Source organism: Aspergillus stella-maris (assembly GCF_047715825.1).
Source record: "Aspergillus stella-maris strain CBS 113639 unplaced genomic scaffold BDV14scaffold_74, whole genome shotgun sequence".
Classification (NCBI taxonomy): Eukaryota; Fungi; Ascomycota; class Eurotiomycetes; order Eurotiales; family Aspergillaceae; genus Aspergillus; species Aspergillus stella-maris.
Genome location: NW_027396868.1, coordinates 36,017 through 61,988, shown reverse-complemented (window position 1 = coordinate 61,988; position 25,972 = coordinate 36,017). Strand labels below are relative to the sequence as shown.

General features: G+C 51.7%; 12 protein-coding genes across 12 annotated transcripts; 5 read left to right on the top strand and 7 right to left on the bottom strand.

Moving 5' to 3' along the window:
• Nucleotides 1-155: 155 nt before the first annotated feature.
• On the top strand, nucleotides 156-2,484 carry BDV14DRAFT_181874 (uncharacterized protein). Its single transcript, XM_073770133.1, has 2 exons — nucleotides 156-386; nucleotides 442-2,484. The coding sequence occupies exons 1-2, from the start codon at nucleotides 266-268 to the stop codon at nucleotides 2,181-2,183; spliced, it is 1,863 nt and encodes a 620-aa protein (XP_073623731.1). The 5' UTR covers nucleotides 156-265; the 3' UTR covers nucleotides 2,184-2,484.
• Nucleotides 2,485-3,079: 595 nt separating this feature from the next.
• On the bottom strand, nucleotides 3,080-5,655 carry BDV14DRAFT_181873 (protein kinase domain-containing protein). Its single transcript, XM_073770132.1, has one exon. It carries the CDS (start codon nucleotides 4,948-4,950, stop codon nucleotides 3,718-3,720), a length of 1,233 nt encoding a protein of 410 aa, XP_073623730.1. The 5' UTR covers nucleotides 4,951-5,655; the 3' UTR covers nucleotides 3,080-3,717.
• A 446-nt stretch (nucleotides 5,656-6,101) lies between these two features.
• On the bottom strand, nucleotides 6,102-7,543 carry BDV14DRAFT_181872 (uncharacterized protein). Its single transcript, XM_073770131.1, has one exon. It carries the CDS (start codon nucleotides 7,379-7,381, stop codon nucleotides 6,734-6,736), a length of 648 nt encoding a protein of 215 aa, XP_073623729.1. The 5' UTR covers nucleotides 7,382-7,543; the 3' UTR covers nucleotides 6,102-6,733.
• A 156-nt stretch (nucleotides 7,544-7,699) lies between these two features.
• BDV14DRAFT_211525 (uncharacterized protein) lies at nucleotides 7,700-9,104 on the bottom strand (the record flags this gene model as incomplete). The annotated part of the gene is made up of 7 exons (XM_073776105.1): nucleotides 7,700-7,744; nucleotides 7,808-8,151; nucleotides 8,213-8,280; nucleotides 8,334-8,704; nucleotides 8,767-8,834; nucleotides 8,884-8,920; nucleotides 8,976-9,104. 7 exons carry the CDS (start codon nucleotides 9,102-9,104, stop codon nucleotides 7,700-7,702), a joined length of 1,062 nt encoding a protein of 353 aa, XP_073623728.1.
• Nucleotides 9,105-9,584: 480 nt separating this feature from the next.
• BDV14DRAFT_137257 (uncharacterized protein) lies at nucleotides 9,585-9,895 on the top strand. The gene has a single exon (XM_073766262.1). The coding sequence runs from the start codon at nucleotides 9,672-9,674 to the stop codon at nucleotides 9,831-9,833; it is 162 nt and encodes a 53-aa protein (XP_073623727.1). The 5' UTR covers nucleotides 9,585-9,671; the 3' UTR covers nucleotides 9,834-9,895.
• On the bottom strand, nucleotides 9,585-12,543 carry BDV14DRAFT_181866 (NADP-dependent isocitrate dehydrogenase). The gene is made up of 8 exons (XM_073770130.1): nucleotides 12,224-12,543; nucleotides 11,743-12,140; nucleotides 11,399-11,434; nucleotides 11,296-11,306; nucleotides 11,211-11,244; nucleotides 11,021-11,159; nucleotides 10,931-10,967; nucleotides 9,585-10,880 (listed from the first exon to the last, which is right to left on the bottom strand). Exons 2-8 carry the CDS (start codon nucleotides 12,040-12,042, stop codon nucleotides 9,959-9,961), a joined length of 1,479 nt encoding a protein of 492 aa, XP_073623726.1. The 5' UTR covers nucleotides 12,043-12,140; nucleotides 12,224-12,543; the 3' UTR covers nucleotides 9,585-9,958.
• Nucleotides 12,220-13,099, bottom strand: BDV14DRAFT_137339 (uncharacterized protein). The gene has a single exon (XM_073766263.1). It carries the CDS (start codon nucleotides 12,878-12,880, stop codon nucleotides 12,398-12,400), a length of 483 nt encoding a protein of 160 aa, XP_073623725.1. The 5' UTR covers nucleotides 12,881-13,099; the 3' UTR covers nucleotides 12,220-12,397.
• On the bottom strand, nucleotides 12,870-16,846 carry BDV14DRAFT_181864 (C-1-tetrahydrofolate synthase). Its single transcript, XM_073770129.1, has 5 exons — nucleotides 16,092-16,846; nucleotides 16,015-16,035; nucleotides 15,925-15,962; nucleotides 13,323-15,850; nucleotides 12,870-13,256 (listed from the first exon to the last, which is right to left on the bottom strand). The coding sequence occupies exons 1-5, from the start codon at nucleotides 16,498-16,500 to the stop codon at nucleotides 13,148-13,150; spliced, it is 3,105 nt and encodes a 1,034-aa protein (XP_073623724.1). The 5' UTR covers nucleotides 16,501-16,846; the 3' UTR covers nucleotides 12,870-13,147.
• A 53-nt stretch (nucleotides 16,847-16,899) lies between these two features.
• Nucleotides 16,900-18,655, top strand: tif34 (translation initiation factor eIF3 subunit i). The gene is made up of 4 exons (XM_073770128.1): nucleotides 16,900-17,151; nucleotides 17,254-17,760; nucleotides 17,818-17,934; nucleotides 17,999-18,655. The coding sequence occupies exons 1-4, from the start codon at nucleotides 17,125-17,127 to the stop codon at nucleotides 18,356-18,358; spliced, it is 1,011 nt and encodes a 336-aa protein (XP_073623723.1). The 5' UTR covers nucleotides 16,900-17,124; the 3' UTR covers nucleotides 18,359-18,655.
• On the bottom strand, nucleotides 18,656-19,691 carry mbf1 (multiprotein-bridging factor 1). Its single transcript, XM_073770127.1, has 2 exons — nucleotides 19,388-19,691; nucleotides 18,656-19,304 (listed from the first exon to the last, which is right to left on the bottom strand). Exons 1-2 carry the CDS (start codon nucleotides 19,541-19,543, stop codon nucleotides 18,996-18,998), a joined length of 465 nt encoding a protein of 154 aa, XP_073623722.1. The 5' UTR covers nucleotides 19,544-19,691; the 3' UTR covers nucleotides 18,656-18,995.
• A 612-nt stretch (nucleotides 19,692-20,303) lies between these two features.
• Nucleotides 20,304-21,712, top strand: BDV14DRAFT_181856 (SH3 domain-containing protein). Its single transcript, XM_073770126.1, has 4 exons — nucleotides 20,304-20,507; nucleotides 20,580-21,006; nucleotides 21,060-21,272; nucleotides 21,333-21,712. Exons 1-4 carry the CDS (start codon nucleotides 20,445-20,447, stop codon nucleotides 21,386-21,388), a joined length of 759 nt encoding a protein of 252 aa, XP_073623721.1. The 5' UTR covers nucleotides 20,304-20,444; the 3' UTR covers nucleotides 21,389-21,712.
• A 443-nt stretch (nucleotides 21,713-22,155) lies between these two features.
• On the top strand, nucleotides 22,156-25,924 carry BDV14DRAFT_137039 (ankyrin repeat domain-containing protein). The gene is made up of 3 exons (XM_073766259.1): nucleotides 22,156-22,286; nucleotides 22,378-22,891; nucleotides 22,942-25,924. The coding sequence occupies exons 1-3, from the start codon at nucleotides 22,182-22,184 to the stop codon at nucleotides 25,782-25,784; spliced, it is 3,462 nt and encodes a 1,153-aa protein (XP_073623720.1). The 5' UTR covers nucleotides 22,156-22,181; the 3' UTR covers nucleotides 25,785-25,924.
• The last annotated feature ends 48 nt before the right edge of the window (nucleotides 25,925-25,972 follow it).

The window sequence follows — 25,972 nt, the reverse complement described above, 5'->3', positions numbered from 1 at the left end:
CATCCGCATTAAAACGGACAGATCAAGGGTAAGGTCGAGCCATAGACGAGGATGGGATGATGGTCGAGAGGGAGAGGGAAGAGAGAAAGCGGCGGGGCTTCGGAGGTTTGGTCTCTTCCGCGTCTCAAGCTCAACTTCGCCGCAACTCGAAAAAGTTCCAAAGCTCCTTCTGCTCTCCGTCTCTTGCTTTCGCGCTCCTGCCTGTCGCCATGAGGCCTCGATAATTACTCGTTCATTACTTTCTTGAACCTTCTCCATTTTCATAATGCCAGCAGCGCCTCGGTGGAAGGCCCTTCCCCAATTCCCCATCACGACAAAGCTGCGCGCAGTACTTCCTACCAAGAGAGCAGTGTCCAAACCACATGTTGTCAGCGAAAAGTTGTGCGGTAAGTATTAGGATCCCTTTAATGATCTGGACCTAATTTGTTTAACTTTTTCCAGATGATATCTTGCAGCGCGTCTCTCCGTTTCTCTCTCGCAATACCCCAGTTGACATCCTCGATCTATGGCCCGGGGCCGGCGTCCTATCGGCCAAAGTCAATGCCTTCCTGAAACCGCGTCGACATGTCTTGATTGAGCCGGAGTTGAAGAGCTTCAAGTCTCTTCTTGCTTCCCTCGCCAAGAAGAACCCGTCCTACAGTCTACACGAAGAGCCGATCAACAATCTACGCGACTGGCAAAGTCTGTTTCAATTTTTGCCCGAACAAGGGCCGTCAAATACGGACAGTAACGGGAGCTTACCTCGGAATGATACATTGCTTGTTCTGGCTCAATTACCCGAGTTTCGTTCAGCGAAGAACCATTTTACCGGCGCGCGATGGATGTCAGTGTTCGCAGAAGAGTGTTTGCGGCAGGTTGGGCTGCATTCTTATGGAAGCGTACGGTTACTGGCATCAATGTCGTCGTCAGACATCACATCGATTCTTCCTCGTCAAATAAGCTCCCGGAGTCGTCCGTCACTTCTAACCGAGCAAGTGGCCCTTCACGCCTTTGAGGTAGCGTCGACGATGGATGAGACGAGAGCCACATGGGGTAGTGCGAAGCAATGGGAGACCCTAGTAGGAGGTCTTGCACGGGTTGAGCAAAGGGCATCTGAAGACAATGTTGTGGTTCCCCTTGGTAGAGAATATCCGCCCATTGAAAAAGCGCCTGACAGTCCTCTACCTGCTCGGATCCCAGTTCCTTACTATCCGCGCCTCAAGACACCTGCCCATGAGAAATACCTTCAGGACATCAACGAAGCCGACAGCGCAAGTCCTGACACCTCAAACTATAAAAAACTCATGAAACAGAAGTCCACAGCGGCTACGAAGCTCAAATTCGAGAACAAGCAGGTCGCCATTCGCACCGATGCTACAAATATGCAGAACAGAATTGACGACTTCAACAAATCCATATCTCGACTCGCAGCAGATCCAACCTCCACTCTTGCCAGCCTAAAACCGATTGTCCGTCAAATCAAGGCTCTTCGCAAAGCATCCGCCGAAGTGGAGTCTCAACATCATTTTGAAACTACGCGCAACATACCCCAGTTGAGAGACGACAGACGTGCAGCCTACCATACCGGTAACTACGACGACGCGCTCCTTCTCTTTGATCGCCGTCCCTTTGAACCACTCCTCATCGATGCGCCAGAATTGTTCCCCCGCGACGAGTTTAGATCTTTTCTGTACTTTGAAGCAGACCCAAACCCTCGTATCCTCACACGCCTGAAACCCCTGGACGAAAAGACGTACGACCTTGCCTCCCGCTTCTTCACATCTTTCACCCTCTCCCTCCAAGTCAACAACATGCTCACCGTGCCAAAACTCATGGAGAAATTCTTTTCCAACTACTCTGCAAACGACATGGTCAAGGCCGTTCCCGCGCTGGCAACTCACGCGTCTAAACAACCCAAGCCAAACTTCGATTCACTTCCTAAGACTCTGCATCCTGGTTTTGACGCCGCCAATTCATCGGCGAAGCCGGACCCGGTTTCCTGTTTTCAGGAAAACCTCGACTACGACCTCTCCGATGTCAGTTGCCGCATTCTGTCTCCAGAGACTCTTTGGGACATTAGCATCGAATACGCCAAGACTGGTAACAATCAGTCCACCCTCCAGCTTAACCGGCTGATGGGGGGGTCGATGACGACGGCACAGACTCGGGAGATGTTCCGTGAGAAGATGCAGAAGCGGTGGTAGTCATTAACCTTTCTCTTCGCCATTGTGACTTTACACACTGTTGGAGTTTCTTATTGCATTCTGGTGTCATAGGCTGTTTCTGCTCAAGGAGTTTCGTTATCATTCTGGCGTTCGGGCCCACTCATACATTGCATGCATGGATCGGTGTTTTGCTCGGTTTTATTGGGATGGGGGATTTCATCTGCACTATATGCATTGGACCACATGTACCATATATATATTGATCGGTGTAATATAGATATTTAGATAGAGAGCTAAACTAGATCTAGAGCTGATTAGATTGACTTCCCGGATAGACAACCCGTCATCCAGTGAAGCGAAATATACAATATCTTCCCTCTACACTACTCTCTCCCTCCACCTGTATCCTCGTCACTTGAAGGCCCAGGTTATGGAAAATCTACAAAACAGAAAAACAACATTGTTGAAATTGACGCATTATTGACGTGCCCTCCAATTCACTACCTAGCTAGCTACCATACCATAGTTAAGGCGCCAATCTACTTTCTAGCCGCCCAGGTAGCTTATCCTGAACACAACTGCTCGAACTGCTCCAATTTCCTTTAACTTATCTGCTCCAGACCGATTCCGCTGTTCTATGACCTACCCCACGAACGCACTAGATGAGTAGATCCATACGTAAGCCAGAGGTAAGGTAGGTCTCGCTAGGAAGGAGCGGATGGAATCGTCAAGGGCACAGCGCAAATGGCAGGAGCGATCAACCACCTACCTACCAGTGAATATGTTTGAAACGGAAAGTGCGATCCGTGGCCGTGTCATGTCGTTCCTTCCCTTCCCGCCCTGCTCTGGATTGCTGTTCATGGGCACCTACGTAGGTATCTACGTATTTAGATGTGGGATGGAGGTATTGGGGTGTTATTCTTGTTTCACCTATTCTAGGGGGAAGTTTCCACTCTGTCATCTAGGTAACGGTATGTATTAAGGAAGAGATGGATGGTGGAAAGGGATTTGAGCAATGGTTCAATCAGATAATTTATATTGGAGCGGTAGTTCTATTAAATCATCACAGCGATCGACGAGTGTAGCATGATTGAGATGGACACGAAGATGATACATGTTATATGCAAATCAAGAGTAGCTGAAGCTAGGGACGAGAACGTAGATGTATGCCAATGAAATGAATGCAATGCATGTAGATCATACAGGGATGCAGACATAATAATGAAACAGAATATAATATAGTATGATATAGAAACAAACAGTACCGAAGACCGACTGTTGTGTAATAAAGGGTATCACAAATTGGTGTTGAGAAAGAAATAGAAAGAAGAGAAGCACATCGTGGTACATCTTTCAAAAGCATGAAGCATGAAGAGGAGAAAAAAATATATGTGGAAACATATGATACAAGTAGATGGCGGTACTTGTGGATGTCAAGGTCGGATCTCGTAAATGTCGGATCTCGTCTCGTGAACCTTTGTTGTAGATGTCAGTCGTAGACATCGGTAGTCGTATTCGTAATATCGGACCTCGTAGATGTAGGTAGATGTCGTCTGTCAACTTGAATGCCAATTTAGACAGACAAGTCACTCGCCAAAGCCAACCACTCCGCACAGTCGACCCTCAGACTCGGATCCTTAGCAATCCCCGGCTTAACAATCTTCTCGACAATACCATTCTTCGGTACGCGCGTGCCATTCGCCCCTGACGATCTCGCAAAGTCAATGACCATATGGCCGTCCTTTGCAACCATGAGACGCTGCGCGGGGCTGAAGCCCGAGTAGATCATGAGATCGCCTGTTGCGGCAGCAAGCAGCGTAACAGCCATAGAGAAGACATCTGAGGCCGGTGCTGGGGCAATAGGGTCTGGTGATGAGAGAGCGCGGAGGATTTCAGGTGCTGTAAAGGGTGGTGTTACCGCTGAGATAGCAGTTGATGGTTCCGATTCCGATGTTGATTCAGGTGTAATGGAGTGCGCGGAAGAAAAGTCCGCGAGGAGAGGCTCGTAAGGGAAGCCATCGCTTGATGTCATATTGCTGTCGCCCTCAAAATCAATAGATATGTAAGGCCGCAGCAGGATATTATGCGGCTTGATATCGCCGTGCACGATTTGCGCCTGCTCATGAAGCCACGATAGACTGGCGATGAGTTTCTTGGCGAGGTCATGCCACTGCGGCATACCGAGGACAGGATCGAACATTGTCCTTGTGGTGAAATTCTGCTGCGCAAAGCGCGCTTTCTCCTCGACGTAGCTTGATAAAGATAGCGGGACTGCGCCCATGACTATCGTGCTCGACTCGGCGATATACCCGTGGAACGGAACAATGTGCCGCTCAGACCCAGGCACACAGCTGGCGCGAGTGAGCGCGCGCGCTTCAGCGTACAAGACAGCTTTGGCATCTCGTCGTCCAGGTGACTTGACAGCTACCAAGCGTCCCTTGGTAACAGGGGAGCTGGGCGGCGTGAGGGGGCGAGTCATAGCGGGACTCGGGTTTGCGCGCGGCGACGCAAAGGCCTTGTAGACGACGCTCCATGCGCCGGAACCGAACGCGACGCGCCGGCCTTTCTCGTCGAACTCGTATTCGAGCTCATCGTGGAACTGTCGTGGGCTGGTGAGACTGTACACAGCCCCCGAGAAGTATGCGCCAGCGGAGGATAGAGTGGCGCTAGAGGTGTTGGCGCTATCTGCGCTGCGGCCATCAAGGATGGGAGTCACTGGGGGAGTCAGGCCAAGCCCTGGCGCATTAGCGCCGTTGTTTGCGGGCTTCGTGGAGATAGAGAGCTGCATGGGTGCATGCGCCGCCATGGCTGTTGAGTGCTGATAAGCTGTTTGGGTGGGTTGACGTGTTTTGTTGTATAGAGGGATATAAGAGATAGAATGAGAGCGCGTATAGAGACGTATAGATATTGCGATCAAGCGCGTTACGAATATTCGTATATAGGCTTGAGTAGATCAGGCGCAGTAGATGGAGATGGGTGATAAAAAGAAGACGAGAGCGCAGCAACAGCGAGATATGAGATGACTCGACCCTGGAACGCAACTCCGGTGGCGACGGCAGGAATCTCCTTCCAGGACGTTAAGATGACGACTGAGTCAACTTTACGTACGTTCAACGAAGGCAAAAGGGTAAATTTGGCGCAGTGGTCAGGAACGTCTGGCCGGCGAACCGTGGAAGCGACGGAGTTGGATAGCAGAGGAGTGTATCAGAAACATGGCGCGGGTTGGACTCGGAGGGTATTAAGTAGCAAAGCGGGACAATAGGAAAGTGGAAGAGATGTCAATAGGATAATGAATAAGAAAGAGAGAAGAAATGAGGAAAGAAAAGAGCGAGAAAGTGAAAGAGATTTGAAGCAGAAAAAGAAAGAAATTGGATCGCCGGGGAGCTTAACTGGCAATGGGATGGATGGGGGGAACCGTGGGAACTGTGGACTTGCTCCTTGTCTGCCCTTACGTGTCGTACAGCAGCATTGTCCTGTGCTTGTCCTACTCATTTCCTGTGCATCATGATTCCTCTCCAATAAAGATAAGAAATGCAACCGCGACTACAGCATGTAATCTAGTAATCTATAGTCCCTTGGACTAATACTACGTTAGCATTGGCAGCGACTAGTGAGCGTTAGAGTTGACTCGCAATCCGGTTTGGTCTTGTTCGTGCCGTACAACTTTACCGTTTATTACTGCGCTAGCCCTATTCCAGCACCCTCGGCACGACAGATGCGGCAACCCGATTCTTCACCTGCACCCTGTTGCATTTGGCTGCAGCCTCGACGCGGGTAAACGGTGCGGTACTACGAGCATGCAGACAATCTTTACTCCTGTCTGTACGACTCCGGAAGGGAGGCACGCTCGTGTAGTCATTTCGGGAATTGTTGGACATGACTGGTATAGATACTTCGCGGTAGTCAGCTGACCTGTCAAATTGGTTCTTATCAGTAATTTGACGGTACAGCCCTGTACCCTTGTCTGGTGGAGTTGGTTCGTTGGACCCCAATTTGATCTTATCTCCATAGACCTGGCGAGGCCCGAGGATGTTGCTAATGATAACTGAATGTCCGGTTCAGTCACTTTCATCTTATCACGCGTAGTCTACTTTGCCACTTAGATAGACAAAGAGTCTTCAAAATCGATCAGAATACGCATATCCTGTAAGCAACGTATACTTCATTTTGTAACACGCCAAAGTCAAGCAGAGCCAATCTCCGCCCCACGTGGTCCCACCGCGAGTGCCAGTCAGACTCGGCCTTTGATCTGTCAGGAAGTTGATCTTCGCTGCTCCGGCCCGACTCCGCTTATCGATGTTCTTCACTTCCAGGGCATGGCAAGCCACTGCTGCACTGTGATATCATCATCTGCCAGAGTGACCACCTCGCTGGGAATCAAGTAGGGCTGGCTGCCTATTCTGCCAAGGTTTCTGTGCAGCATCGATACACCCCGCACTATGTAATAGAATAGTAATTGATTCCCCCCCGAGGATGCCGATGCCATGCTGTTGCTGTTGCTGTTGCTGTTGCCTGTTCACCTTTTGGCCTCTGCGTAAGCCGCAGTCTGTCCGAATTGCCCGATGTCAAAGCTCTGCTCACTTTCACTCCTACTCGCGAGTGCTAGACTCAGAATATCTCTTCAACCCCCTCTCCCAATACCCAAAATTATCATTCAACCTCCCCTCAAACAACCACCTCACCACATACGCCAAAACACCCACCTGACTCTCCCAATTACGCACCTCAACCACAACACTCCCATTCTCAACAACCTCCTCAACCTCATGCACCCTCTCCGCAGTCAAAAACCACGATATGAGCCCTCCCGCACCGGAATCAGAAGCCCAAACAATCCGCCCCTTCCTGCCCCCCTCACCACTCTCATCAGCCATCGAAGGCCCAGACCCAGACTCAGGCGGCGGCGGCGGCGGCGGCGAATACTCAATAACCTCCAAAAAAGTCTCATTCAACCCCCTCTTATCCGGCTGCGGATCCTCATGTCGTTCGGGATACATATTCGCGTGAAAAGTAAATTTCGTTCCCTGGCGGAGATGCGGACTTGTAGCCGTCGCATTCGGTTGAGAGCGGATCGTGACGCGCGGGATGAAGTGGTTCCATGAGGGGTATGTTGATATATCTGTTAATGCGGACCAGACTGTTTCGAGGGGGGCGGAGATGCGCGTTGTGCTTGTTATGTAGAGGGTTGCGGAGGAGGAGGGGATGTTGGGTGTTGGGTGTTGGGGGGCGGTTGGCATGTTTGGGGGGTCGTGGGTTGAATGTAGGTTTGTTATGGGTACTGTTGGTAGGTAGGTAGATGCTAAATTGAGGTAAGGCGTGCGATATTGCAGGTGTAGATCGGAGTTTGGAGACAAGGTAAGGATTTGAGCTTGAGCTGCAGAAGCTTCGAGGTAAGGGGACGGAGCTATAGCTGGTCGTTTCACGTGATCTCGTACATCTTTATAGCAAGGTTCATCAACTATCGCTACAAGGTTTCTCTACAATCCTACATTCCGAACTGGACCGTTACATCGAATATGTATAGTATTCTCTCATATAATGTCTTGTTTTTTTTCTCAAAAAGAGGGCATCCTAGGAAGATCAATATCCTCCCATTCAGCCTTTCCTTCAGGTATAGCACTGCAGGTACTGGCACTACTACCCGCCCAATCAACAACACTCACACCACAACCATCACCAGCAGACATTTGCTCCTGCTCAATATCACCAAATTCCCACCGTAGCTCCTGTTGTACTTGAATCCCCGATCCGATATGTTCAACAGATTCCTGGTCCATATTAGCCGAAATATCAGCAGAGTAACTACCCCGCCCTGCATATGGCTTCCAGAGACTCGAACTATGAGGTAAATGCTTCTCCGTGCGATGGCTGTGCGGGCTGCGAGACGATGAGGGAATCATGCGAGGGAATGCGCGGATGATGAGTTGGCGGAATGTCGGGAGGCTGGCGCAGACGAGGGCGACGTTGGATTCGACGAAGGACCAGGTTGTTACGAAGCCGTTGTGACCTAGTCCAGCATGACATGTCAGCCTCATTCGAGGGGGGCTGGGCCATACTGCTGTACTTACGGCTTCTATCTTCCGATTTGATAAGCATGACTAGGGAATGAAGGCGGGCTACGCCTGTAGCACAGACACTAGAAGCTGATCAGTGATTGCGTGTACCGTATCATGCTGGTGGGCAACATACAACAACCCAAGAGCAAATATGGCCATCAAGCATATCTTCTGCCTCGGCGGAACCCGCAAACTGATCAATTGTGGCATGGGCGCGGCAACAATGACCAAGTCGCTGACAATCTGCATGGCAGCAGTAAGACACCACACCAGCGGCCGCGAGACACAGTGTTCATATTGCTGGTACCAGAACGCCTGTACAGGCACGCATATGAGTAATGTGCCCAGAACCATATACAGCCCCGAAGCGACGACGAGTATGAGAAGAATGATGAGGAAAATTCGGTACTTTCTCGTTGTGAAGAGGCGCATATAGAGTATGACCATTGAGATCTTGGTTAGGTTTAGGGTGAGGTTGTACATTGGGACTGAAAAGTAGAGCATCTGCGGCGCTAGTTGTCAGCGTCATGCATTTCATGCTAATTGACAAAGAGCAACGGCCATACCTTGATCTGCATTCTAAACTCATTCGGAGACAGAGACGATACCGGCTTCCCCATGCCATGCGCGTGCTCTAAGCAATGTCAGCACTATTCAACCAGCGATTGGGACATAAGCCTTGCCGGTAAGTATGATCCCGAAGAATGCATAGTCAGTTGCCTGACAATAGCTTGTCAGCAAGCTGGATCAAAGAAGAGCACTAAGGAAGGCATACCAGCGCAAGCAACAAAAACCAATCATCCCACCCCGGCGTCCTTATCAACCTCAATCTCGTATAAATCCTCAGCGCAACAACGACAGTCGCCACGCTGACGAACGTTATAGCAACAGGAAGCACATACATCCTGGTGCTATCTGTCCGCCAAGCGCAAGCGAGAAATAAGGATCAAGGAGTAAGTGCCTGACCCGAAACAAAGCCTAGATATAAAGAAACCCATGTTCGGGGAGAAGGGCCATTGTCAAGAGGTGTGAAAAAAGATAGGTTATGCATGGTAGGTAAGGTTCTGCGCCGAAAGTAGCCGTGCCCAGAGCTGGGGTTTGCTGGGGTTCGGGCTCGCCGAGACCCTGAAGGATGGAGATACAGCTATACATTGCGTCAAAGACTCGCGCGGACCAATCCGAGGAGGCTAAAGCTTTTTATCTTGATAATTGGCAAAGGAATTGGGCGAGGAGAGGTGGGTGAGGGAGCCGGTCCAAGGGTCTGGATCATGGGAACCTTGGGATGCACAGGTGTACAGACCCTTATGTAACCATGACTCTCGCCGGATGTGGAAGGTCTGAAGACTGCCCTAGATAGATTAGCACTAGGTTGGTCTAATAATAAGTGGCAGGGTTGTAGATCACAGAGGGAAACAAGGAAGAGATAGAATAACGTAGTTTCCTGGACTGAACCTATACAGCAGATCCGGCCATGACGCGTCCTACTGGTAGATACCAAGCTCCAGACAGCGCCCCCAGGTCTTCGACCATAAGAAGATTCAGAAAACAAGTTCAATTGTACTATGCGTTATCGTTTCCAAGAAAGCAAATCCTTTTCATCATCCTCACCAGCTTAGTATATACAATGCGGTAGTCGGAACCATATCATGTCTCCCGGTCTAGGAAGAATCTAGTCAACATGATTTATATGATGGACCAGGTATCAAAATATTCCAAACGCGACAAGTAAATGCAAAACATCAGATCATCGTAATATGTTTACAGGCGAGCCTTGAGGTTGGACTTGAGACGGCGCTCAACGGCAGCAAGGTACTCGCGGGTAGTGACCCACGCCTCACGCTCCTTGCGGCCCTGGGCAAGGGCAAGGTCCTTGGTCATGATGCCCTCCTCGTTGACAACGTCGATACAGGCGCGCTCGAGCTCCTCGGCGAAGGTAACGACATCGGGGGTCTCGTCGAGCTTACCACGCTGGATCAGACCACGGGTCCAGGCGAAGATGGAGGCAATGGGGTTGGTGGAGGTCTCGCGGCCCTTCTGGTGCTCGCGGTAGTGACGGGTGACGGTACCGTGGGCAGCCTCGGACTCAAAGGTCTTGCCGTCAGGGGTGATAAGGGTCGAGGTCATGAGACCGAGAGAGCCAAAGCCCTGGGCGACGATGTCGGACTGGACGTCACCGTCGTAGTTCTTCAGAGCCATAATGAAGCCACCCTCGCTCTTGATCATCTGGGCGACCATGTCGTCAATGAGACGGTGCTCGTACCAGATGCCCTTGGCATCGAAGTCCTTCTTGTAGGTGGTCTCGAAGATCTCCTGGAAGATGTCTTTGAAGCGGCCATCGTACTTCTTGAGGATGGTGTTCTTGGTGCTCATGTAGAGGGGAAGACCCTTGGTAATGGCGAGCTTGAAGCTAGCGTGTGCGAAGCCGCTGATGGACTCATCGGTGTTGTACTGGGTCTGGGTAATACCACCACCCTGGAAGTCGTAGACCTTGATGGACTCAGGCTCGCCGCCCTCGGGGGTGTAAACAAGCTCAAGCTTGCCGGGGCCGGGGATCACACGGTCGGTAGCGCGGTACTGGTCACCGAAAGCGTGACGACCGATGATGATGGGCTTGGTCCAGCCGGGAACAAGACGGGGGATGGCGGGGATGACGATGGGCTCACGGAAGACAGTACCGCCACTGGGAGAAGTTAGCATTTATACGCGCAAAACCTCAGAGCTAGGCCGTACAGAATGTTACGGATGGTTCCGTTGGGTGAAAGCCACACTGAGCATTCTAGTTAGCCAGCTTTTTTCGCGAACGCCATAGTTGATGCATACTCTTCTTCAGCTTGAACTCCTCAACACGAGCCTCATCGGGAGTGATGGTGGCGCACTTAACACCGACACCATACTTCTTGATGGCCTCGGCAGACTCGATGGTGACCTTGTCGTCAGTCTGGTCACGGTACTCGATGCCCTAGAGGATGTTAATCTGCTGCGTATTTCTAATGAGGTGCTAAGAGCGTACCAGATCGTAGTACTTGAGGTCGATGTCGAGGTAACTAGCTTGTCTGAGCCAAGACCAACAAAGCCGAGGTATAAGATCAACTTACGGCAAGATCAACTATAGCAGGGAACAACTGTTAGCTTCAATTCAATTAACGATGCAACTGCATCGTGATACGACGCAGTACAGATCAAGAATAGTAGACTCACTTTCTCTCTAATTTCTTTCCAGATAATGCGGGTCATCTAGGGAACGGTTTAGTTAGCGACATGTGAAATATTAACCCCTCCCAAGCACTCCCGTTGTCTGCAAGCGATAATCCCCGGAAGACTGACGCTGTCCTAGCAGGAAGCAGGCGACTTTCGCCGGCGTCCCCCGCGATCAAGCAGGGTCACCACGAAAACGCGCCTCCCGAGGATGCAAATCAACCAGCATATAAGGCGCTGTCGCACAGCGCATAGCCATGCAGTCCGGGGCACAACGGGCAACTAGGGCTTCTACCCCCATGCTTGCTTTTTATTTCCTTCAAAGCTCAGATTCAGATTGTACCTACCTCATCACCGTCCAACTCCACGACGGGGTTGATGACCTTGATCTTTTGTCCTTCAGTCGCCATGGTGCGGGCTTGGATGCGGAACAGGGAAGTAGCAGCTGCGGGGCTAGAGACGCGAGCAGAGGAAGAGGCGAGAGCACGAGCGGTAGAGGGAGAAACTGAAGAAGAGGAAGATCGGGCGGAATAAGAAGCAGAAGAAAAGCTGCGAAGAGCGGAGGAAGTAAGAGGGGCAGCGCTGGAGAGAAGAGGGGAGTTGAGGGAGCGGCGAGCCAAAGCGGAAGTGAACCGAACCGACGACATGGTGCAAGGCGATTAGTATTCGCAATCGACACGACTGGGTAACCGGCAAGGGATTGCTGGGATGTGGAGGGTGGGCGCGGAGGATTGCCCGTTCACTGCTGCAAGCGGATTCGACACTCGGTAAGTCAAGGGACTCTGAAGCTGGAGCACTGGAGCTTAGAGACGGCGATTCACCACGTACCCGAGGGAACTTTGTAGGAGGCTCGGGTGGAAGGAGAGCGGCAGTGGAGTCGCAGATGGACGAGGCTGCTGTCGCGGAGCAGAACGGAGCAGGCCGGTTAATGATTCTCAGATCCAGAGAGGTGGAAGAAAAAAAGCTTGGGGCAGAGGAGAGTGTGAAGTTAAAGAGGAGTTCTTATCCCCACGAAGCTTGATGGAGCTCTTCCTTTTCCGCCCACCGTCGAGCGCCGAAGCCGGACGTCCTGAATAACACGATCAATAATGCGATCGAGGCTACAGATAATCGAGAGTATGGAACTTCGTGGGATTGCGATCTAGAATTGCCTACGATTTTAAACTGGCGACTACACGCCTGAAGTATAAAAGGCTGGTGACGTTGGTCAGGCGACTTTCTTACTCCAGACTCAGTTCGTGCGGAGTGCAGATGCGGCGGACTTGAGGGCGATATTTTCCCGTCCACTACTAACTCACTGCAACGCTGCAACACTGTGCTTGTTTGACTCGGCCTACTGTTCAAATCACCTTCCAGAGATTCTCCGTGTCTATACTGGGTATTCTGGTATGTATCAAGCCGACAGGAGCGTTTTCCCGCGGTCATCCAAGAATTTTCCGCCGGCTGCAACCACGAAAGCTGCGATCTTCGGATGTTCCCTTGCATTAGCCGCCCAGCCTTGTCGGAGTTGGAACGGTCCTCCGGAGCCTCGGTTACTAACTACACCCAGTTAGGGAAGTCCTCAGTGAAACAGTTATTATTCTGTATATTTTGCGCTCCCTATCCTGTTGAAGATGTATACCCATGATTTTCCTTAATTACCACCCATTGGGCTCCAAAGTTGAAATGAACCCGCACAAACGCTGCCATGCCTGTCGTAAATCAAACAATAAATCGAACAATGTCTAGGAAAATATATTCCATAAAATGTCTCTAGAAGAGGCCGTCAATCTCCCCGGTCTCGGGGTCAATGTCGACGTTCAAGTATCCGGGTGCCGTCGGCAAGCCGGGAATCGTCTGAATATCCGCCGCAAGCGCGTACCTGTAGATCAATTCGGTTAGCCAATTTGCTATATAGCCGGAGGTGAGCCGGAAAAAGTGGTCTTACAGATATCCACCGCCAACCGCCAAGCGAACGTCGCGGATGGGGACCGTGAAACCAGTGGGAGCTCCCTTGAGCGCCGGGTCGTGGCTGAGAGAGTACTGCGTCTTGGCGATGCAGATGGGAAGGTTAGAGAAGCCCTGGGCAGTGTAGGTGTCGACCTTCTTCTGCGCCAGCTCGCTGAACTCCACCTTCTCAGCTCCGTACATGGACTTGCCGATGCGCTCAATGCGCTCTTGAATGCTACCCTCTAGATCGTACAGAAGCTTGAAGTCCTTAGGCTTGGAGCTAGCCATGATGACGGCCTTGGCCAAGTCAATGGCACCAGCTCCACCCTCGGCCCAATGGTTGGCAGAGACAGCGTCCTCCGCGCCGGCCGCAATAGCTTCCTCGCGAATGATGGCGATTTCGGCCTCAGTGTCTGTCTCGAAGCGGTTGATGGCCACCACGACTGGGACGCCGTACTGACGGGCATTCTCAATGTGCTTCTTGAGGTTGACGCAGCCAGCGCGCAGGATCTCGGTGTTCTCTGTGCGGTAGACTTCGTGGAGCGCGGCTCCGGGGCTGATCTCAGGGCCGCCCCCGTGAACCTTCAAGGCACGGACAGTAGCGACAATGACGACGGTGTCGGGAGACAGACCGGAGGAGCGGCACTTGATGTTGAAGAAGCGCTCTCCTCCCATAGTGAAATCGAAACCGGCCTCAGTCACGACGAAACCAGTCTTGGCTTCATGGTCCTCCTCAGGCTCGGTACCCGCGAGCTTCAGGGCCACGCGGTCAGCCAGTACTGAACTGGCTCCAATACTGATGTTGGCGAAGGGACCGGCGTGCACCAGGACGGGTGTACCCTCCAAACTCTGCATCAGGTTCGGCTTGATCGCATCCTTCATCAGGGCCGCAAGGGCACCTCCTGCGCCGATGTCGTCACAAGTGACGGGCTCTCCCCGCTTCGAGGTAGCAACGACCATGCGGCCAAGTCTCTCCCGCATGTCCTCGAGACTGCTGCTGAGCGCGAGGATGGCCATACACTCACTGGCAACGGAAATGTCGAAGCCAGTCTCACGAGTCAATCCCTTCTCAGTCGGGGCCTGCCCAACGGTGATTCCTCGGAGGTGACGGTCGTTGACGTCCAAAACACGGCGCCAGGTGATGGTTGAGGGGTCGATGTCAAGACGAGCAAATCGGTTGATTTCATCCTCGGTGAGATCGTTAGGCTCAGTCTTTGTAATGCCCAGCTTGTTCAGCCGCTTGAACATGACGGGCTTGAACTCGCGCTTGCCCTTCTTCTCGGGGACAAGGCGCTTGTAGAGAGCAGCATCCTTTTGAGTAGCCTCGTGGAACATACGGGTCTCAATGGCGGCAGCGAGCAGGTTGTTGGCCGCAGTGATGGCGTGAATGTCACCAGTCAAGTGCAGGTTGAACTCATCCATGGGAATAACTTGACTGTATCCACCACCGGCAGCTCCACCCTTGATACCAAAGGTAGGTCCCTGACTGGGCTGTCTCACGTTGGCGAAGACGACACGGTTGAGGTGTGCGCCGAGAGCCTGACTCAGACCCAGTGTAGTTGTCGACTTACCCTCACCAAGAGGAGTAGGAGTGATACCACAGACCAAAATGTATCGGCCATCGCGGCGGTGGCTCAAGCGCTTGAGAACGTCAAGGCTCACCTTGGCCTTGGTGTGGCCGTAGGGCTCGAGTTCGTGGGAACCAATACCAACTTCAGATGCGACTTGTGTGATAGGCTTGGGGTACTGTGAACGGGAGATGGCAATGTCTGACGGGACAGGGGTGGCCAGCTTGATTGGGAGCGGGGTTATGTGTCGCTCCTTCTGCTTCTCGAAGTAAGCCTTTGCTGACGCGACGACGTTCTCCAAGAGCATAGCAACTGTCATAGGGCCAACACCGCCAGGGACGGGTGTGATCTTGGAAGCGACCTCGACGGCAGAATCGAAGTCGACATCTCCAACCAGACGCTGACCAGACTTCTTAGTAGCGTCGGGCTTGTAGTTGATACCGACATCAATGACGACCGCGCCAGGCTTCAACCAGTCGCCCTTGACAAACTCTGTCTTTCCAATGGCTGCGATGAGGATATCCGCGTTCTTGACAGTACGGGCAATGTCGGGGGTCTTCGAGTGGCAGACAGTCACGGTGGCATCTGCGTTTTTCAGGAGATAGCTGACCGGGCTTCCAACGATGTCGCTTCGGCCGAGGACAACAGCCTCCTTACCTGCAGGATCGACACCGCTGGCCTTGAGCAGGGCCATCACGGCCTTGGGCGTGCAGGGGACGAAAAGAGGGTGGCCGCCGCGCTTGGCCAGCTCACCGATGTTGATCGCTCCAAAACCATCGACATCCTTCTCGTCGGCGACGGCAGAAGTGACTGTGTGCTCGGAAAGGTGCTGGGGGAGGGGCAGCTGGACGAGGATGCCGTGTACTGAGGGGTCATTATTGGCTTGGCTGATCTCCTGAAGGATCTCAGGCTGTGTAATGGACTCGGGGAAGTTAACGACTTTGCAGAGGATGTTGGCCTTGACAAAGGATATAAGTTAGCTTCCGCAAGGGTGACCTGCAGATGTCGCAAGGGTACATGGCAGCAACATACCTCCTCGGCAGCCTTCAACTTCATGCGCACATAGGTGCCTGAGTATCAGTTAGCCCCTCCACTACTCAATATCACCACATTTTGACTCACTCGAATCAGATCGGCCTCCGACTAGAAAAAAAACCAATGTTAGTATCTTTCCGCGGAAAGCATAGTTTGAGGCGTACCTTGGAAGATCACCAGGCTGGGCTTGAACCTGGGGTTGATCTGCTGGATTTTCTCAATCTCATCCTTCAACCCCGCTCGGATGTCCTTCGCGATTTGCGTGCCATCAATCTTTTCGGCCGCCATGGCAGCTGTCGTGCTCGAGAATTGACGAGGCTGACACAATAGGACGGGAAACTTTTTAGAGCTTTCCCGGTAGCGTCGGAGAAGCAATGGGCGCCGACGAGACTGATTTAAGAGCCCACGTTGGATAGAAGACTGTCGGGAATAAAGAGAGGAAGAAAGATTTTGGGAAAAAATTCGGCGTGAGGAAGAATAGGAGCGCAGAACCCACGGAGCGACACCGAAGCTGTTTGCTCTCACAGCAGCACAGCGGGGTACGGTGGCCGAATAGGCGGGGGGAGATGGCATCAATTACTCCTTTTGGGGCCAGCGCGCCGGAGAACTGGTGCTGCAGATAGGGAAACCAGACGATCCAGCGGAGCTGATTTGCAAAGGCAATGAATAATGTACAGAGGTCAATTGAAAAGAAGACAAGTCAATCAAACAATACGCTCATCATAGAGCAGCTCTTTACTCTCTGATGTTTCTGTTCTCTGAGCGTATACACGGTCGTGCTATCGGGCTTTTTCCCTTTGCTCCGAATGATGAAGCTCCGACATGCTCGACGTCCATTGGCGCAGAGAGGCAGAGACTGATGTCAGCAAGCCGCGGCCAGCGTCGATCACGCTAAGCCTTTTTCTGAGTGGACTCGAGGGCTGTTCCAGTCATGTGACTCTCAACTGAAGATACCGGAACATCTTAGCCTCCGGTATCGTGTATGGCCATTGTCATATGAAGTCTTGGCATTGGACCCGCGGACTGTGCGATGAAATTCGTGAACTCGCCGAGTGAAGTTAGAGAAAGGCCGCCGTAATTCACCCCGCCAGACAATCAGCCTCAACACCCAGTCGGTCTCACAGATATCTTCCATCTGTGATCCAGCTTTCTCCAACTTCTCGCGACCTCCGCTAAATCACATATTGGTCGGTCAAAATGAGACCTATTCTGCTCGCGGGCCATGTGCGTTTTTCCCCCAGGCACCTCCGATGGAAGAGCCTGTTCACTTTTTTGACGCTATGTTGAGCTTTTAAAACAGATCGCTAATCTTTGGAAATCTTGCAGGAGCGGTCCCTCAACCAGATCAAGTTCAACCGCGATGGCGATCTCCTCTTCTCGGTAGCTAAGGATAAGATTGTGTGCGCTTGGTGGTCGGCCAACGGTGAACGACTTGGTACCTACTCCGGACACTTGGGTGCTATCTGGACTGTCGATGTCAGCCCCAACACTATTCTCCTCGCGACCGGCTCTGCAGACAACTCCGTGCGCCTATGGAACGTGAAGACTGGCGAGTGTGTTAAGGTGTGGGAATTCCCTACGGCGGTTAAGCGTGTCGAATTCAGCCCCGATGGCAGCAAGGTTCTGGCCGTGACGGAGAAGCGTATGGGTTTCTTGGGTACAATCGCCGTTCTCGATATCAACTACGATGGAGACTACACAAGCCAGGCCGACGAGCCTAGCCTCAGAATCACCTGCACAGAGAGCAAGGCCACAGTTGCTGGATGGAGTTACTTGGGCAAGTACATCATTGCTGGCCACGAGGACGGAAGCGTCAGCCAGTACGATGGAAAGGTGCGATTCATTTTCTTACAATTAGGGGTGGTTGCAAATGACTAACATCTGCTTCAGACCGGTGAGCAACTGGAGAACGTCCAGGCCCACGAATTCGACCACCAGATCAACGACCTCCAATTCTCCCCTGACCGCACACACTTCCTTACTGCCTCCAAAGACAAATCCGCCAAGGTATGCTTTTTCCCCCCCAGCTTCCAGCTTCCACAGAATCCAGAATGATAACTGACGGCTCCAGCTCATCGCCACCAGTAACCTCGCCATCCTGAAGACCTACGTTGCCGACACACCACTAAACAGCGCCTCCATCACCCCCAAGAAAGACTACGTTATCCTGGGAGGTGGTCAAGCCGCCATGGACGTCACAACGACCTCCGCCCGCCAGGGTAAATTCGAGGCCCGCTTCTACCACAAGGTTTTCGAGGACGAGATCGGCCGTGTCAAGGGTCACTTCGGTCCCCTGAACACCATTCAAGTTCACCCCGCCGGTACGGCGTACGCCTCCGGTGGTGAGGACGGTTACGTCCGTGTCCACCACTTCGACAAGCCTTACTTTGACTTTATGTACGAGGTTGAGCGCGAGCAGTTGAGGCGGTAGGCGAATGCGTGATGAGACGATGGTAGAATTCCCATTTATTTTCTTTTTCTCTTGTTCAAAGTTATCGCATCTCTTGAATGTCATGAGTGATGGCATGTTTTGTTGAAGTTGAAGTTGAAGGCGAAGGCGAAGTCCAAAAGCACAGAAGAAAAGAGACAGCTACGCGAGGAGGTGTGGTGGCTTCGGAGAAGACCTGGGTGATTGAAGTGATGAGCTACTTTTCATCTATATCATGATAAGACGGAGTTGGTATCATATTCTATTTCTGGTCGCTTTCGTGTCCTAATAAAAGAAACTTTACTTCATTTTTTTCGAACGCGTATGTAGATAGGTATTTCCTAGATGGCAATAAATTGCTCTAGTTCGCCGATATATATTCCGGTCTATATCTCTTTACCAGGTCGACGCTCTAACGCAAAACACGACACGCAATACAGAAGAAAAAATATGTCTCATGTCATATCATTCAATGGAGGGCATAACATAACAGCCGAGAAAAAGCCTGGGACACAGAGGCCAAAAGGAGAAAAAAAGAAGAATCATGGTTTATCATCTCATCAAAAAAGTAGGTAAGTATAGGTAATCTGTGTGTCCCAACCCTCCCTTAGAAAAAGTCGCGCGCCCACCCGCGGTCGATTTACTTTTTCTTAGGGAACTTCTCGCTCCCAATGTCATTACCCCGAAGCTTAACATTCAGTACGCGCTCCATAGCGCTGAGAACCTTCTGGTCCGGCGCGGCCGAACCCCTCTCGAAGTCCTGCACAACTGTGACGGTGGTGTTGCACTTAGTGGCGAGTTCCTTCTGAGTCATCTTGTAGCCCTCTTCCGTTCGACGCTTCTTGATGGCGTCTGCGACTGCCAGACCGACGGTCTTGGGCTTGACGATGTCGTCGCTGCGGTCGACCTTTGTGAGGTGTTGGCCTTCGACGGCGCCTGAGCGGCCGGCCTGTGCGGGGTTAGTAAGGCTGATCCGCGGCGCTTATTTGGGGGATTGTGGAAGCCGGAAGCCTAGATGAGGGTAATACGTACAACGTTTCCGGAGGCATACTTCTTTTCAGTGCCAATGACGAGCCCCTGGCGTTGGGCGGCGTTCAGAGCGGACTTGCCCTTGACGACGGTCTCGCGGGGGGCGGGGCCGCCCTTGTGCTTGCTGCCGATGCGGGTGGTGCTGTTCCAGTCGTCCATGGTGATTGTGTGTGTAGAATCGTGTATATAGAGAAGAGTCGAGATGGTGGTCTATAAGGTCTATCGTGAGAGTGAGGAGGTGTGGTAGTTAGAGTGTTGGATCGCGTGAGGTCTGTGTGAGGGAATGTTTGCGGTGGCCCACCGTACTTATATCGATGACACAGATTGGAAGTTTCTCGAGCCTTTGATGGCGGAGTCCAGATGGGGCAGGTTGCACTAACCGTATCTGGAATAGCGAGTCTGACATCACTTGGCTTTGGGCCTTGAGTCACTTTTTGCGATGCCAGAGGCAAATCATGTAAGCTCTGTCATCCATGATCAGAAGAATGTCTTGTGGAGTGAATATCCATGGTACCACTGGCTTGATGGCGATAATGGATTGATCGTGTGGCTGGGGTTCTGGGCCAGTAGGGACAAGGGAGCCCGAAGTATACCTGAATTTGAGGACATTTTGAAAATTGAAGACATCGGGTAGACATTGAGTGCCCCTTTCATTGTCATGAGAAGGAACACTCGAACAAAGAAACTCGGTTAGTAGAATATTGTGAATCTAGCGTCGGAGTGAATGTTACCTCCGTCAGGGACTTGTAGCATAAGTGTCTCATGTTGATTCATAAAGTTAGTGCCTGAGGAAGCACAGCCCCGAGGACCCGAGAACACCATCTCCACCAATGGGAACTGTGCAGCCTAGGTAGCAGCGGCGGCCTCAGGAACCGACGATTGTGTCGTCCCTGCTCGGCCCCATCATCCATCAACATTCATCCATCTCCTCGCTGATCCACGAGTTTTTAACGTCTTCTGTCGTCCGGGGTACTTTCTCTTGTTCCCCTATAGTTAGCACGACAGCTACTACTTCGCAGCACGTTCTACTCGATCATCCGCTCGTTCCTTTCCGCCCGCCATGGCATCCCAAGAGACGTTTCAATCGGCCTTGACCCAACGGTCGCTTCGTACTGTTCGATCGGTATGACCCCCCCTGATTGCATCTTGGTCTCGAGGCCGTCTCAATGGATTTTAACGGGAGTTCGTCCACCAGGAGCTGGCTTTCCTAGCAGACGCTGGTGCTCTTACCCCTCAACAACTTGTTTCCATTTTATCACAGCTCCCCGGCGCGAATGAGAGCGAACGTCAAGAGATGGATCGCCAAATGTCCGCCGTAGCTGCACAGCCGTCTCCGGTGCAGCTACCGCCCCCTGCTGCTCAGACCGTACCTCCTCCCGCCGCCACTCCCGCCCCATACTCACCCACCTCCCAGCTTGCCAACACCTCGTTGAACGAGAAGTCGCAATATGGAATGAACGCGCCCCAGCAACACTATGCGAGCCCGCCTCCTGCTTACCCTCAGGCGCCAACTGTGCTTTCCGTCGCTTCAGCACTCTACGCCTATACCCCGACAGATGCTGGAGACTTGGCTTTGCAGCCCAATGATCGCGTTCAGGTCCTCGAACACATGAATGCCGACTGTATGTTTACCCTTGCAAAGCGGTCGCACGACGGTCACTAATTTCTGAAATAGGGTGGCGTGGTCGTAACGAGCGTACAAACCTCGAGGGTATCTTCCCTCGGAGCTACGTCAACGTCCTCGATGAGAAGCCTGCTGGTCCTCCTCCTTCTAACTACGGAAACATGCCTCTTGATGTCAGCCAAAGTGGTTCTTCGGCTACGCCCGGCAAGGGAGGCAAGTTCGAGGAGCACGGCAAGAAATTCGGCAAGAAGATGGGCAACGCCGGTATGTAACTCATTTTCACTCCAGAAGTCCAAAATTGGGGGACGCTGACTCTATGTGTAGCAATCTTCGGTGCCGGTGCTACCATTGGTTCCAACATCGTCAACAGCATCTTCTAGTCCAGTTTTCTCGATACCTAGTATGACTTGTCGTATCTTCTCTGGAGTGCGCTTGCCGTTAGCGTGCCTCTGAAGTTTCATTTTGTCTCATTTGTCTCATGGAATGGCGTTGGTGGTCCGAGTTACCTATAATTCTCTGTGCATAAAGGGCCGGCCCAAAATTAAATGATGCCCTTGAAAGAGTTAATTGTGTCCTCTTCAGGGTATATGCTGCGGGTCTTGTTTTTCTTTTCTCATCAAGTGTCTAACTCGTTTTTCAGGGTATCTACATGCAAAAGGGCATTTTTGGTCAATATCATTTTTAGGAAAAGAAACAACTACGGTAACAAGTATCTGTATGAACCTATCTGTATGAACCTTGGAGATTTCGTTTGACCGCCATTGCGATGGCTCCCATCCGTGTTTCGCTTGCCGCCGAGTGATATTTTTATAGATGGATTGGCTGCTGCACTTAAGCGCCGACAAACGTGGCAGCCTCCAATGGTAGGTTTCCCATCAACAAACACGGACCTGCATCACGATCGGCTCGATCCAGCCCACTCCACAGCGAACTTCTGGATATGACCTGTTCGAAGCTGCAGCTAAACTGCCCACAGGATCTAATCGAACGAAATGTATCGTCGGTGCAACATGCGGGGCGCTGCGGCAAGGCGACTCTCCAGGCTGATCTCACCCCTCCAGCCTTGTCTGAGATATATTACAAGTTGGCCCTCTAAATCATGAAGTTCCTTCGCAGGTTCTCATTATCCTCCTCTAGTCTGCTGGAAGGACTAGTCGTGAACCCAAGCCGACGATGGTCTGGCGCTACCTCTTGGTCCTGATAGTGCTTGTCGGGATACCGAGCGTTCGGGCAAGCGAGGAATGGGAAGACTTTGCAAATAATTTCGCGACTGACTTGGTAAGCATTAACTGCGCCGCTCTCATATGACTCCATCTTTCGCTCTACCTTGTGCTGGCGCTAACAATGTGGTGTTTTGCTACCTGTTTAGGCGCCCCTAGTCGCTCTCTTCGGCGAGCGGCTAACGAAGCAGTTCTTGGCCGAGTCGACCAGCTCGTTGGATAACTTTATCTTTGCACTATGTCCGCTGGGTATCCTTACGGCTGTCGTCTCCCTCATCCGGATATGTGGGAGCTCGTCTCTGCGTGCTTTTGTGGGTAGGGCCAACGAGCCGCCTGGGGAGGCGGAGAATGAGCTGCTTTCCTGTGTGTCGGAGGGGACTGCGGAGCTGTTCAATGATGGCGGCATCTCCAGGGTTATTGGCAGGCCAAGGATACTGGAGGTTGCTGTATGGGAGGAGAACGGCGTGTATAAATTGAATACCCTTCGCGGTGCCCTTAAATCCTATGTTTGGAATACGAATGACATGGAGCTTCAGTCCGAGAAGGGGATGTCAGGCATGCCTGAGCTCGATATACCGAACTTGTCTCTGAACAAGGGTATCAAGCGGAGGGGAATTGGGTGGTTCTGGGCTGCCGCGGCGATAGGAGTGCTTCTACAAGGAGGTATGTCTTATTCTGCTATTGTTTACACGAGTGATACTAACGAAGACAAGGTACGGTTGCCTATGCAACAATGACGGTTTTCACGCCAGTCCTGATCTTCGGCAACGATAATGATACTGCTGATGATTATGCCTTACCACTCTACTTCTTTGGATCGACATCCCTCAGCTTAGGCATGTTCCTATGTGCCTTCCTTATCGAACGCTCGTCGCGTGAGAGCTATATATACTCGGCCACTCCGAGCAAACTATATTGGTTACAGCCAGGTCGCCAGACAATTGGGGATCAAGATTTTGGTGCCTTCCTGGCTGTCGATGAAGGCCCAGAAATTAGATATATAAAATCCGTCCGCGGACCCCAAATACGAGGTAAACGGCCTCTGCTCATCTTTACAATATTTGCCACCATGCTTGGATTTGTGGCGCAGTTCGTTGGCCTTCGAGGCCTACATCCATCAGTAATCATCGCTGGTGCCGGGTCTACGCTTATCATGGCTGTCGTTCGCACATTGCTTAGAACGAAACGGATCGGCTCAGATGCAAACCGCTTCCAACAAGAGGACCGGGAAACATTTTCGCACAATCAACAAGAGTTGGACTGTTTTGCCTTTCACCTTGAGAAGGTGAAGTCCTTTCAACTGATGTCGAGCCCCGTGCATCAATCAGTCAGGTCTCGATCAGGGTCCTGCTCTACCGGAAACTCAACACCATCGACCGGCTCTAACAGACTGGGGTCAAGATTGATACAAACTAGGGCTCGGCTAGCAGAGCTCACGTCTTGCGGCCGCCACCCAAGTATGAACTGGGACGACCTCCCAATACGGAAGGTGGCTCACGATTTGGCAAAAACGATCGAGACCACCATGGAGGTGGTCTCAAGATGGAAGGAACTACCCGGTAGCATCTGCAGTTTTGAGCTCACTTTTGCCTGTCACCCCACTGACGACAAGTCTTGCGGTTCATTGGAGACGTACCCTGTCTTGCTCAAACGATCTGATGATACCTTCCAGTGGAAAGTGGACGCAAACGAATTGGAAGCCATACTAGGGCTTTGGACCTTCTCATTGCTGAAATCCGAATCTAATTGGTTACAGAGAGGTCTTGGACGCGCAGTGGGATTGACGAAGAGTGAGGCTGGTTCAGAATCCGCGGACCTATATTTTCACAAATGGATCTTTCGGCAGAGGGAAGCGATGATGGTTTCTTCTGAGATGATATCGTTTCCTAATCAAACATTCGGTTACTACTCTGATGATCACTCGGATCGCAAAGAGATCCTAGTCGTCAAGACTGAGAACAGCCTACAGCTTATGGCCGCACAAGACATCTACATCCAGTTTCTCATGAATATCCTCAAAGACCTTGATACGCTAGGAGACGAGGTGAATATCCTTTCGGTCTCACACAAAAGCTTCCTGGCCCAGAGCGCCGGACTTGACGAACTTGTGAGCTGCTTCGAAGCCGGAAATCTGGGCTCCAGGGAGGATGCTCTGTTATGCATTGTACCGGTCTTGAAACATCGAGATTTGCTTCCCGAGCTTGCTGGAGACATGGGCGTCGTGCGAGATCGCGTCCAGAGGCTTACCGTAGACGGAAATTGGGACAGTGCATTTGCCCTCCTCCAATGGCTTTGCGAACGCAGCGAAAGCGCCGAATTTGAGCGCTCTGTATATGACCTTGGTTTTCTGTGTGCACGAGCAATGTTGCATGAGGATAGCAACGTCCGCAAGAAGGGTTTTCAGGTTACACTATCGCTTCTGCAGACTCATATCAGAGCAAGCTTTTTCAGGCGCTCGAGGCTCTCTCGGACTCCATGTTGGTTAGTCTCCAGGGATCAGGAAGAGTGGTGGAAGAGATTCTCAAGTCAGCTAGGGTGGTTCACCTGGGCTATCATCAACACGAAGGGGGATCAGCATAACATAAAAACGAAACTCGAAACGATGCCAGCAGCTCGGAATTTGACACCACAAGCAGATGACGTAACAGACGCTCAACAGATTTTTCTGGAATGGGTCATCCCAGAGATCGAGCTAGGGCCACGGTCAGAAAGCTTTGACTTGGCAGACGATACGCATATGGAACTATGCCTGTCGTGGATGAGCCGCAATAGATACGACTCCCTTTGCCACTGGTTTTCGGTTTGCTGGGTTAATATCAGCCATCACTACTACCAGCAGTCCGAAACCGAACATGCAATTGCAAAACAAGCAATTGTGAAAGCATTCCAGTATGCAGCATCAAGCGAATCCAACTTTGCTATTCGGACCTTATGCCGGCGAGGTGCCGATATCAATACTGTGGGGCCTGAAAATTGTACGGCTTTGGGACGTGTCGTCGAACTTCAGAATGTTGCGGCTTCGAGCATCCTGCTTGCTAACGGAGCCGACGTCAATGCTTGCGCCATAGGAAGCGGGATCCCCCCTCTGTTCCTGTCAGCTTGGCAAGGAAATGAGGAGCTATTACTCCTTCTTCTGCAACACAAGGCGGATCTCGAAGCCCGCGATGCTGCAGGGTTTACGCCTCTGCATATGGCTTGCCAGGGCGTTCAGTTGAACACTGCTGCTTTACTTCTGAACATGGGCGCCAACATTGAGACCGTGGCGAATGATGGATATACCCCTCTTCTTTCAGCAACGATGGATCGTCAACTCAATATTATGCGACTATTGTTGGATAGGGGAGCCAATGTCGAGGCCACGGACAGGGATGGCGATACACCATTAATGCTAGCCGTACGCAGGCACGACGAAGATGTTGTGCGTTTGCTTCTTCGCTATAAGGCAGATGTGGGAAGAAAAGACAGGTTTGAAAGGACCGCGCTCGATCATGCAAAGGAGAAGGGTCTCTCGAACATTACAGCCGTTCTGGAGGCTGCAGATCGAGTCGTAACCTAGTTTGGAGTTCCTCAGTTGGATTAAAATATAGGGGTCGAAGACATCTGTATGTATGTATGCCAAATTTCTATAAACAACATGATCGACGGAATACGCCAGAAATATATTAATCCACACTTCTAATTGAGTGATGGAGTTTGTCCTTGGCCCCGTCGCGGCGGCAAAAGTCGAGACCAATGGCGACTGGG

Coding starts and splice junctions, on each gene's coding strand:
- BDV14DRAFT_181856 (XM_073770126.1), top strand. CDS start 20,445: ATGGCATCCCAAGAGACGTTTCAATCGGCCTTGACCCAACGGTCGCTT. Junction 20,508..20,579: donor CGCTTCGTACTGTTCGATCG/GTATGACCCCCC, acceptor TTCGTCCACCAG/GAGCTGGCTTTCCTAGCAGA. Junction 21,273..21,332: donor CAAGAAGATGGGCAACGCCG/GTATGTAACTCA, acceptor CTCTATGTGTAG/CAATCTTCGGTGCCGGTGCT.
- tif34 (XM_073770128.1), top strand. CDS start 17,125: ATGAGACCTATTCTGCTCGCGGGCCAT. Junction 17,152..17,253: donor CTATTCTGCTCGCGGGCCAT/GTGCGTTTTTCC, acceptor GAAATCTTGCAG/GAGCGGTCCCTCAACCAGAT. Junction 17,935..17,998: donor CCAAAGACAAATCCGCCAAG/GTATGCTTTTTC, acceptor TGACGGCTCCAG/CTCATCGCCACCAGTAACCT.
- BDV14DRAFT_137039 (XM_073766259.1), top strand. CDS start 22,182: ATGGTCTGGCGCTACCTCTTGGTCCTGATAGTGCTTGTCGGGATACCG. Junction 22,287..22,377: donor ATAATTTCGCGACTGACTTG/GTAAGCATTAAC, acceptor CTACCTGTTTAG/GCGCCCCTAGTCGCTCTCTT. Junction 22,892..22,941: donor AGGAGTGCTTCTACAAGGAG/GTATGTCTTATT, acceptor AACGAAGACAAG/GTACGGTTGCCTATGCAACA.
- BDV14DRAFT_181872 (XM_073770131.1), bottom strand. CDS start 7,381: ATGCCAACCGCCCCCCAACACCCAACACCCAACATCCCCTCCTCCTCC.
- BDV14DRAFT_181866 (XM_073770130.1), bottom strand. CDS start 12,042: ATGTCGTCGGTTCGGTTCACTTCCGCTTTGGCTCGCCGCTCCCTCAAC. Junction 10,968..11,020: donor GGAGTTCAAGCTGAAGAAGA/GTATGCATCAAC, acceptor TAGAATGCTCAG/TGTGGCTTTCACCCAACGGA. Junction 10,881..10,930: donor GGAACCATCCGTAACATTCT/GTACGGCCTAGC, acceptor AACTTCTCCCAG/TGGCGGTACTGTCTTCCGTG.
- BDV14DRAFT_181873 (XM_073770132.1), bottom strand. CDS start 4,950: ATGGCGGCGCATGCACCCATGCAGCTCTCTATCTCCACGAAGCCCGCA.
- BDV14DRAFT_181874 (XM_073770133.1), top strand. CDS start 266: ATGCCAGCAGCGCCTCGGTGGAAGGCCCTTCCCCAATTCCCCATCACG. Junction 387..441: donor TGTCAGCGAAAAGTTGTGCG/GTAAGTATTAGG, acceptor AACTTTTTCCAG/ATGATATCTTGCAGCGCGTC.
- BDV14DRAFT_181864 (XM_073770129.1), bottom strand. CDS start 16,500: ATGCCATCTCCCCCCGCCTATTCGGCCACCGTACCCCGCTGTGCTGCT. Junction 15,851..15,924: donor AGTTGAAGGCTGCCGAGGAG/GTATGTTGCTGC, acceptor TCCTTTGTCAAG/GCCAACATCCTCTGCAAAGT. Junction 13,257..13,322: donor GCGGTTGGCGGTGGATATCT/GTAAGACCACTT, acceptor ATTGATCTACAG/GTACGCGCTTGCGGCGGATA.
- BDV14DRAFT_137257 (XM_073766262.1), top strand. CDS start 9,672: ATGACGCGTCCTACTGGTAGATACCAAGCTCCAGACAGCGCCCCCAGG.
- mbf1 (XM_073770127.1), bottom strand. CDS start 19,543: ATGGACGACTGGAACAGCACCACCCGCATCGGCAGCAAGCACAAGGGC. Junction 19,305..19,387: donor AGTATGCCTCCGGAAACGTT/GTACGTATTACC, acceptor AACCCCGCACAG/GCCGGCCGCTCAGGCGCCGT.
- BDV14DRAFT_137339 (XM_073766263.1), bottom strand. CDS start 12,880: ATGCAAGGGAACATCCGAAGATCGCAGCTTTCGTGGTTGCAGCCGGCG.